The following is a 10770-nucleotide window of genomic DNA, read 5'->3' as shown; positions in this document are numbered from 1 at the left end:
TGATGTTTGACACAGACTTTTTTGTGTGAAGATGAGGGCCATGAGCCAGTGGATGGAGGGGCTCTCAGTGATACAGTTATGTAGGTACAGGGGCCCCTGGACAGCCCAGCTGTGGATCACTCGATAAACACTGTCCTGGAGCTCGCAGGTGCTCAGCTCCTCCCGACCAGAGGCGGCGCTGTCTGAACCCAGCGCCCTGCTCCGGCCGCCGGATGTTGTCGTCTTGTTCTGCCAGGCTGTGGACTTCACTGAAAGTCGGAAGTTACTTTTTTTTTAGTTAGTGAAACTTGACAAAATGGCAGAAGACAACTCTTACGAGTCAATGCTCTGCGTAAAGCCTGAAGTTCACGTCTACCGGATCCCGCCGCGGGCCACGAACCGTGGATATCGGTAAGACGACCCCCGACCGCGTCAGCGGCTGCAGCCGACAGACGTCGCTCAGTGAGGCCAACTTACTGCCCATGCACCCATTATCGGACAGGCGGTCGTCAGCATGGACATTTGTTACTTTTCTGTTTCCTCTCTAAATGTAACCAACGCTTTAACCCCACACACATACAGAAGCTCTAAAAGGACACAAGTGGATACCGTCGGTACACGAGAGGCGCTAAATATAAACTCTGTGCCCGCCGCGTCCCAAGTTATCGCGAGCTCGTTGGGGCAGACGTGAGAAACGCTGACAGCGCTGATAACGTTAATGAAACCTACAGTTAAACAGCAGCCGCTCCTCCTCCACGTTCACTGCACCAAGAGACACATTAGCTTCACATTTATATTTACTGCAGTCAAATATCAACTTTGACGGTTCCTCCAAGTTGTCGCCCAAAATTTGGGGCGTTTTGGGATTTTTTAAGATGTTGTGTTGTATTTCACAGGGTCCTCGTTTGTTTTGAAGATGTTTAATTGAACAAACTCTGAACACACAGAAAACCTCGACCACAGCAGCATTGTTCTATTATAGAAAATCCTATTAGTAGGCTACATCTAATGGAGATTTTCATGATTGAAATAATCCGCTCAACAGTCAGTAGCCCCCAGATTTTGAGATTATTGTTCACATAAACCACAGGGAAGAAAATATTCACATTTGGGAAGAAAGACTGATATTAGTGGATTTGTTTTCGCTTAGACCTGACCCTGTGGGGAATACTTTGTAAACTTATTAAACTTGCCTAAATGTTTTAGCTTTCATTGAGGGTATTTAGTTTTTGTGAGTTGGAGCCACATCATTGTTCATGAAGAGCCTGTTAGAGATGTTGTCAAATGATGATTCTTGACCATGGGGAAATGTATAATTTCACTTCCTCCTGCTGTAAAAAGCTACATTGATCAAGTCAGCTGTTCCTCTGAAAGACGATTACACAAACCACTTGAACTCTCAGCTGTGTGTTTCTTGTTTTTCCAGTGCTGCTGACTGGAAGCTGGATGAACCTGCATGGAGTGGCAGGATGAAAATCACTGCGAAAGGCAAGATGGCCTTCATCAAGTTAGAAGATAAAAATACAGGTAAATCAACCTCCCTACCACTAAATGTGAGGCTGTGTTTCTGTTAGACTAGTAGGCCTAGTAGTCTCCAACATTTAACCCAGTGTTTGTGTCTGTTAGAAAGACAACACATTAGTTTTACATTAGTAAACAGGAGATTAGAGCAGATCCTTGGCCTTGTTTGCTTGCATTGACAAGTCTTAACACTCAATTCATTTCTGCCTTATATTTACTCAGCTCATGCTTCAGGCTAGTTACACGCATGACTTGTTTTCTGGTCTAGTTGCACAGGTGGGTGTCTCCTCTCTGGTGCTGTTGCAGCTGACTTGCATGTTGCTGTTCTTTCACTTTTTTATGTGAACATTTTTTCTCAAACTCCGCCACGAGAATCGATCAACAAGAATGTCACCACGTTCACCACAGACCTGTCTTCCCTCCCTCTCTCAATTCCACAGAAATGTCTTAAAGAAATGATGCACACACAAGTTTGTCACAGTGTGATCAAAGCTGTCAACAAGCTTGTTATCTTGCTGTGTTTGCCACCAGCACATCTTACCATTTTACTTGATTATTTACCACACAGAGAACACTCCTAGTTACAATGTGGTGTGAATTTGTTCTGTGCAGGAGAGCTGTTTGCACAAGCTCCGGTGGATCAGTATCCAGGTTGTGTAGTTGAAGCAGTCACAGACTCCAGCAGGTATTTCGTGGTCCGGATAGAGGACGGCAATGGTAAGACACTTTCATCCAAACTACAGGGATTTCATTTGTTTTCAATATTTTTCAAATCTGATTAAAAATCAAATAAAAAAATCATTAAAGTACTATTGAATATAATAATAATCACACTGGACAGTCATAAAAGTGACATCATGGCCTGGTTCTCAGCCATTTTCCTTATTCATTATTCAATTTAATTTATTTAAAAGGGACAATGTACAGTTAAAACATAAATGTTGCCATTTGATGCACTATACCAGATTATAGCTTTAAGCTAATTTGCATCTGCAGTCCCTTGGCAGGTCACAAAAATACATCACAGTACAAGACAAATTAAACAGTATACAGGGATAAAACACCACAACAACATGGCTACACACGTCTGCGTGCAACCCCCCCCTCCCCCCCCCACCCCCCCCTCTCATCCCACCCACGCCCACACCCATACCCACACACACAGAAAAAGAAGTCTAAGGACCAACTTAGTGGTTGCAGAGCTGAGCAGCTTTTAACAGATTTTTTAGGTTAGATTTGAAGACTCTGAGAGAGCTACTGCTCCTGACAGCTTCAGGTAAGGTATTCCACTGGTTTGTGGCTCTTACAGAAAAAGCAGATTGCCCAGCTACAGTGCGGCGAAATGGTATGGTACAATCTCGTATGGAGGATATTCTAGTGGATCTGATGGAATTTGACGAGCGAGCGTGGACAAAAACACATAATGGCTGTGGGGCCAAACCATTTAAAATTTTATAGACCATACACAAATTGGCGAATAACCTAAAATTCTCAAAGCTCAATAACTCATGTTTCTCAAGTATCCTACAATGATGATAACGAATTGGCTTTTTGTCCAGTGTTTTTAAAGTTTGTTTGTATAAAGACTCCAGAGGTCTCAAAGTAGATTCACCAGCCTGCCCCCAGCAGGTGATACAATATGACATGCGGGACAGAATCATGGCATGCATAAATATCTTGGCTGCATCCAGAGAGAGACAATTTCTGATGTGTTTAAAATTAATTAAATTGTATTTTATGGTTTTAACCATTTTTTTGACATGTTTCTTAAAATTTAAATTTGGATCCAGAAACACGCCAAGATATTTATATTCAGTAACTATATCAATTCGTTCACCTTTAATGTGAATCTCAACATCAGGGATTTGTACCATGGTTTTGGAAAAAAACATACATTTTGTTTTGTTTACATTTAAACTCAAACATGATTGATCAAGCCAAAGAGTGATTCTCTCCAGTGCAGTTGTTAACTTAGCAGCTGCTAAGTCAGCTGTTTTAGCATGTACATATACAACAGTGTCATCTGCGTACATCTGCAGATCGACATCAGCACACTGTTCAGCAAGATCATTAATATAAAGACTAAATAATAAAGGACCTAATACTGATCCTTGTGGGACTCCCATAGTACATGTCCTGTAACTGGACTGTGCATCACAGACTTTGACACATTGCCTCCTGTTTAATAAATATGACGACATCCAAGCCAGAGCTCTAGGCGAAAAATTAAATTTAGAGAGTTTTGATATTAAGACACTGTGGTTAACTTAAGCAGCAGCATCTCTCCCATCTCCCATATTATGTTTAGTGTGATACAATACACACTCTAACATGTTTTTCCTTTGACTCAAGGACGTCATGCCTTTATTGGTCTGGGTTTTGCGGATCGTGGAGACTCATTTGACTTCAATGTCGCTCTACAAGACCATTTTAAGTGAGTTACTCGCTGCTGTATGTCTGTCTACACACACACTCTGTATATACCTCTGTATGACCTAGGCATTTTAGAGCATTTTAGATACACATACTGTTTTTTTATGTGTAAATTAATATATATACACAGTATATTTTGGAAATCATTGCCCGACCCCATCCCTATTCCCTTCCCATCCCCTCCCCATTGGCACATGTATCTGTAGCGAAAACCACACCCTCTCCCCATGATGGTTGTGGAGTGGACGTGGTTTACACATCATAGATAGATAGATAGATAGATAGATAGATAGATAGATAGATAGATAGATAGATAGATAGATAGATAGATAGATACTTTATTAATCCCGAAGGAAATTCAATTTGCTGCAGATTGATTTGGGGACAATACACTAATACAATATGGTTGAAATGGTTTAAAAACAGCATTATATGGTACCTTTAACTCATGGGGTATTACAATTATTCTCTCTATTAATATTCCCTGACATTCCCCTCAATGTTTTTAATAATTTTAGAATGGAAATATATTTACAGAAAGCTGAAAATATTTCTTAAACTAACAATATTTTCTAACCAACACAATAAAAATGTTGAGCCACTGGTTTGTAATCAGTTTGATGTCCTGAATATGTCATTGCACAAACCCAGTTTCAGTCTTAAGCACCATTTTTAAGTTTAACCCAACCCAAATGATTTTGGCACTAACTACTATGTAGCCACTAGCCAGTGTCAAAATAAACCTGATCTCTAAAAGAAACTTGGTGTCTGAAGGTGGGTGAAGCAGGAGGGCGAGTTCGCCAAACTGGAAGCCTCTCAGAGCGCAGCACCTAAACTGGACCTGAGCTTCAAAGAGGGACAGACTATCAAGATCAGCATCGGGGTGAGCACGTTGAACAGTAATGACATTGTCATGAGAAAAAAAGATACAAACATTTAGAAACTGTCCTGTTTCTGTCTACCACAGAACATCAAGAAGAAGGATGCAGGTGGAGCCAAGCCGCGGCCGATGGGTGGCGGCCTGCTCCCACCTCCACCATCAGCAAAGCCTGGAGGGATCCTCCCTCCTCCTGGAGGACCGCAGACAGTCCCCGCTGTTCAGACTGATGCTGGTGATCACCCTGTTTTTGTATCACATCAAATATTGTTTAACATCTCCACGTGATCTAAACATCATTCATGCTTTCCTTAAAGGGATAGTTCAACATTTTGGCAAATTCACCTATTGTCATAATCCCTATAGTCTTAGCAGTAGGTTCATTATCTTTAATTGTCGGTGCAAGCTGTTTTTAGATCGGCGGGGCAGAGACGTGAGCTCTGCACGGTATTTCCACGTTTCCCTCATCGAACTAAATACACAATCCAACAACTCTTAACACACTCTCGTGGACAAGTTGTGACCTGTATTTTTAACTTATGCCAGACATGGTCTTACTATGACTATTCTCTTCTCCATGCACTGTTATGTTTTTGTTTAAAATGAAAAATATATATTTCTCTTGGTATAGTATATACATTGTAGTGTTTGTTCTTCTTCTGTTTGTAAATTGCTCTTTGCTTACTATTGTGTTGATATATATTTGTGGGTGTCCCTGCTGTTATAGAGAGACACACATGTGAGCTCTCACTCACATATATGTCTGCCTGAGGTGAAATTAACTTTACAGGCTCACTACCTATCCAGCTACTCACTGTGTCTGTTGGCACACCCCTTGGGTGGAGCTGCACAAATCACCACTAGTTGACTACAGCTGTAGGCCCTTCTGGGACCCCCCACTGACCCAGCCTGTGATTGGCTATCTTAGTCATAGTAGGCCATATATTTGCCTGAAATGTTTTTAAAAAAATCTCTGCTTGAAAAAGGTCCTGTGGACCGAAACGTTGTTTGTTTTATTAAAGTCTTTTGCAAGTGACTTGACAGTGTGCGGGAGACCCTTTTTGCCCAAGTTGTGACCTGCACATTCGCCACACTAAATAGTGCAACATTACGACACATGAAGCAAATACTCAGAACTACTTGCGCTTTTGAAAGCACTCCGCCCAGCAGCCGTGTCTGGAATGTAGTTCCGGCTCCGCATTTGCCTTGAAAACAACTCTGTCTCGTAATGTTACATTATCATCTCATAGTGTGGTGAATGTGCAGGTCACAACTTGTCCACCAGAGTGTTTTGGAGTTGTTGGATTGTGTATTTGATGAGTTTGATTAGGGAAAGGCGAAAGTATTGCGTGGCTCACGTCTCTGACCCGCTGATCTAAAACCAGCTTGCACCGACAATTAAAGGTGATGAACCTACTCCTAAGGATATAAGGGATTATGCCAATAGGCGAATATGCCAAAATGTTTAATCTTTAATTGTTTTTCTTCAAAAACGCAGCCACCCTCCTAGACTTCGGCTCCTCCGTCCCTGCAGCCCAGCCCAGCTCCGACATGTGGGGGGATTTCACATCTGCAGGTTCCAAGTAAGTGTTTTTTTCCCCAGATAACTGTTTGCAGCATCTTATTTCTTGTGTAATAATCCATCTCATCCATCTGTCTGATTTGTGTCAGTTTTACACAATTGTTTTTTTGTTTTTTTTGAGTCTTTACTCACTCCATCAACTCCACCCCCACCCCTCCTCTCCTCCACAGCTCCAGTAAAGATGCTGTCAAAACAGAATGGGTGCAGTTTAGTTGAGCTGTGAGAGAACGTGCACACACTCAGGTTCCATACATTCCTTGGACAGGACCATTGTGGCAGAACAGAGAAACTAAAAGTTAGGAACTACTAGTAAAACTTGACCAGCTCCTTCACTGCACTTGTACTGTAAAGAATCTGTTCTTGTAGAATATAGCCCAGCGACCAACACACTCTGGAAGAACAAACACTACAATGTACACGTTCTTTACAACGTCGGTCTTCTTTTCACTCTGTGCTATGCAGTGGGATCTGTCTTTTGATTTTTAAACTGTCCCTGTCAGAGCATCTGTGAGGAAAGTGAGCGTACCCATTGTTAAAGGGAAACATGGTCTCAGCACACTACCCAGCTCAAAAGTCTATCCATCGCCTTCAATCAAGTGTTCTTGTATCTTATTCCTACCTTCTGTTCTATTCACTCTCAGTCTGTCAATCACAGCCAGGTTTGATCGTATCCCTCTGGTCCTCGTCTCCACAACACCACACATAGATTTACCTTCTGCCATCATACAGTTGTCTCATTGCACCAACACCACTCATCTCAAGGTTTCCTCTGTATTTGGGGAAAGTAAAATTGTGTTTCCATTGAAGTGTCTATGTTTGGTTTAGGTGTTTCCCAGTGTGTGTCTATGCATGTGTGTGTGCGTGTGGTTTTGTTTACTGCTTGTAGTACTTGTTTTCTTGTTTATGTTTCAAGCCTGCATTGGTAGTTGATGATTAGTTTTACATTAAAGCTCTGAAGCCCTCATCAAGACTACCAGGACTTTTTAATCAGTGGACTAAAGTCATGATTGTCATTTTGTCTGTCATTCAAAGTCTGAAAGTGCTCTGTTGGTTTTTACAGTATGTACACCCTCATACATTTTCCTGGTGTGCTGTTGCTTTTTAAAAGTGTGCCTTTTACCAAATTGAATTTTAATCTTGTTGATTCTTTTCATAGAGTATTTGATTAAGTGCCTTTGGGAAAAGATCTAAAATGTGTATAAAATGTAAACCTATGTCCTCTTGTAAATAAACTCTATGTTTCAATGGCTCTTTTTTAATGTGAATTAGTAAAGTGGAACCTGTGTCACTATGGAATTGCAGATGACCCTGAACTTTTCAGGGTTTTTAAAGGTTATTGATATTACATAAAGTTGTTTATGATACAGTGTGGGTTGGCATTGGATACTGTGCTTTCAGTAAACAGGTTATCCCTTGAATGTGATGGGATTCTTACCAATTACCTGTCCTGTGATTTACTCCAATTAGGGAGATTCAAGACAAACTAAAAATTGACCTGTAGGTAACTGCATCTTTTCAAAACCATTCATTATTACTGTGTATATATATGATAATATGTCAGTGGGATTCATTCTGTTCCTCATCATCACTGTTCAGTGACACAGGAATTGTAAGAGAAGTTTAGTTATACAATGAGGATTATTTAACACTAAAGAATTACATCTACATTTATGCTTATCACTACTTACAACCCTTGCTGTATAATTACTTTTCTCTTTTACATCAAGTAATGTGAACCCAGCCCATCATCCAAACGACATCATGATGTAAACATTGACAAGGCTGCACTTTTTCCCAGACCTTTTTTGCTGATAAAATGTCATACAAATTCCCATTATCATTTTTTTTTTTTTTTTGAATAAGCCCAACTTTATTGTTTGTTAATAAAATACCCACTTGTTGAACTTCTCACATTTTGGGAACGTCAAAGTTTTTCTCACTGGAAATTGTAATTGAAAACAACTTTTAATTTCCTAAAAGGAAGCCATATGCCTTCTCATCGAAGCGTTTACATTTATATTATGATATTTTAGATATTCAATTGGTAGAAAATTGGTGCATTTGATTGAAAATGTTTTGACAGGAACGAGCTGAGTCCGATCATATGACTCACTGACAACGCGGACCCATCACGCAGATGGACTGAGCTGGATCCAGACTGAACAAGTCCCTCCCCGGAAGAAGCATGGAGGAGTGAGTCCCTGTGAGCCAGGCAGCACCAGCACCGCCGTGGACCAGCGCACGGTTCCTCTGTAGCCGCCGTGGATGGAGCTTTCCTCCGCCTCAGTCGCCTCGGCGGGCCTGGCCGCCCAGCAGCATGGAGGGCCGGCGGAGTGACGGCGGAGTGACGGCCAGAGGAGCGGAGCGCCGAGGTGAGCTACAGACCCGAGGGGGAAGTGGATGTTTTCATTACGAGAGCTGCAAACACGACACAGGCACAGGACACGTATCTACTGTAGCTAAAGCTTTTAGTCTGTTGTTTCCTAGCGACAGGTTTGTGTCAGCATCTCAGTTTTAACTAAATTCTTACTCATTATTAATAGCCTATGCAAATGTGGCTGGATGTTGCACAGTTTACTGCCCCGCTCCTCTCCTCCTCCTCCAGCTCCTGACCCAGACTTTTGAAAACTTGGGCGGGTCTTAGTGGAGGGGTTTCTGAGTTGTCCAGTGTGTTAAGATGGAGATCATAGGCTACTGGTGGTGAATCACAGCAGCCCACAGTTCCCCTTTAGAGGATAACAAAGAAGAAGCATAGAGGATGGTCACTGAATGGAGTTGATTTCTGTTGAACTGTTGGAGAGTCAACAGTGTGTTTGGTTCCTCTGTGGAAGTGGTTGAACTGTAGCCTTTAGTTCATTACATGATCTCATCAAAAATATGTGCTAGACAAGACATTCACTGACTTAGCCTAGCTTTTTTTTTTACATGAACAGAAAAAAACAACTTTTAAAGTAGCAAACAACCACTATTGACGACTATGAAATTTCTGTAGGAAAATGTTAATGCTAAAAACACATGAAGGAAAACTCAGCACTGACAGTACCTTTGTTTATTATTTTGAATCTGTGCACAATGACCAAACTGTCCTGTATGAATGAGCGTTCACACCAGGGGCCACAATGAGTTTTAAAATGTGAAGGCCAGGCTGGGTCAGTAGATGGATGGACAGTGTTTGTGTGAACGTAAATGACATGTAAACCATTAACTCAAAGTATGAGAACTTGCATCCAAATTACATTTCAGTGGAGCAGTGACAGTTTGAGGTCTTTGCTATAATTTGGACATTTTTGTACCAGTATTTAACAGGCCAGATTATGGCCCACAGGCCTTAGTTCGACATGCCTGATTCACATGATCGTGTTTTTGTTGATATCTGACATGTTTAACTGAGCTGAATCCACATAGCCTACTTCCGGTGAGTGACTCTGCATAAGTGTGTGTGTGTGTGTGTGTGTGTGTGTGTGTGTGTGTGTGTGTGTGTGTGTGTGTGTGTGTGTGTGTGTGTGTGTGTGTGTGTGTGTGTGTGTGTGTGTTAAAGCTAGACTGGGGGTCTGGTATTGACACAATGATCCTCTTGTCTGTAACTATGACAATCCAAACATTGTGGGGGAGTGCAGACCCCCGCCTGTCTGTGCTGTCACAGTTTCATAAGAAAACATAATAGTTTTGAGGTTGCTAACATGTAGTCAAGGTACCAATAAACTTTACATCATACATTAATAACAAGTAACATTGAAAAGATCATTTCAAACGCAATATAGGCTAATGTAGCTGTAGTAGAATATAAGGCAGATTTTTACCTACATTTATCTATCTTACCCTAACTTCCAACTACCTATTGATATTATTAAACTGTATTTTACTGTATTGCCATTGATCTTCTGTGGTTGTCCACTGATTTTGTGGTTGTTGACCATAGGGGAGTATTGCCATGTTGAATAAGACAGTTAAGATTTTTTAATCAATATAGCTCCATTGATATTGTTACAGTAATATTTTGATTTGAACAGCTGTATTTGCACACCACAATAAAGCACATGGACATATGTTTAGGGCCTTAAAGGGATAGTTCAACATTTTGGCAAATTGGCCCATTGCCATAATTGCTATAGTCATAGCAGTAGGTTCGTTACCTTTAATTGTAGGTGTAAGCTATTTTTAGTACAGCGGAGCGCAGCAGCTGGCTGCTCAGAGCTACGCTATGGAGGCTAAGGGAATTTCTTGGTTTCCCTCATCAAACTCATCAAATACAAAATCCCAAAACTCCACAGCGCTTTCGTGGACAAGTTGTGAGCTGCACAACCACCACGCTATGAGATAATGACGGAACGATACGAAACGGAGCCGTTTTCGAGGTAAATTCATACAAAACCGCTGA

At 41.3% G+C, this 10770-nt stretch overlaps 1 protein-coding gene across 1 annotated transcript; it reads left to right on the top strand.

Moving 5' to 3' along the window:
* Positions 1–219: 219 nt before the first annotated feature.
* Positions 220–7641, top strand: necap2 (NECAP endocytosis associated 2). Its single transcript, XM_083971124.1, has 8 exons — positions 220–390; positions 1406–1506; positions 2113–2217; positions 3853–3934; positions 4708–4816; positions 4901–5045; positions 6309–6393; positions 6563–7641. Exons 1-8 carry the CDS (start codon positions 296–298, stop codon positions 6606–6608), a joined length of 768 nt encoding a protein of 255 aa, XP_083827250.1. The 5' UTR covers positions 220–295; the 3' UTR covers positions 6609–7641.
* The last annotated feature ends 3129 nt before the right edge of the window (positions 7642–10770 follow it).

The sequence above is a fragment of the Trachurus trachurus genome (assembly GCF_905171665.1).
Source record: "Trachurus trachurus genome assembly, chromosome: 5".
Classification (NCBI taxonomy): domain Eukaryota; kingdom Metazoa; phylum Chordata; class Actinopteri; order Carangiformes; family Carangidae; genus Trachurus; species Trachurus trachurus.
Note: the sequence above shows the minus strand (reverse complement) of the source record. Positions and strands in the feature narration are given on the sequence as shown.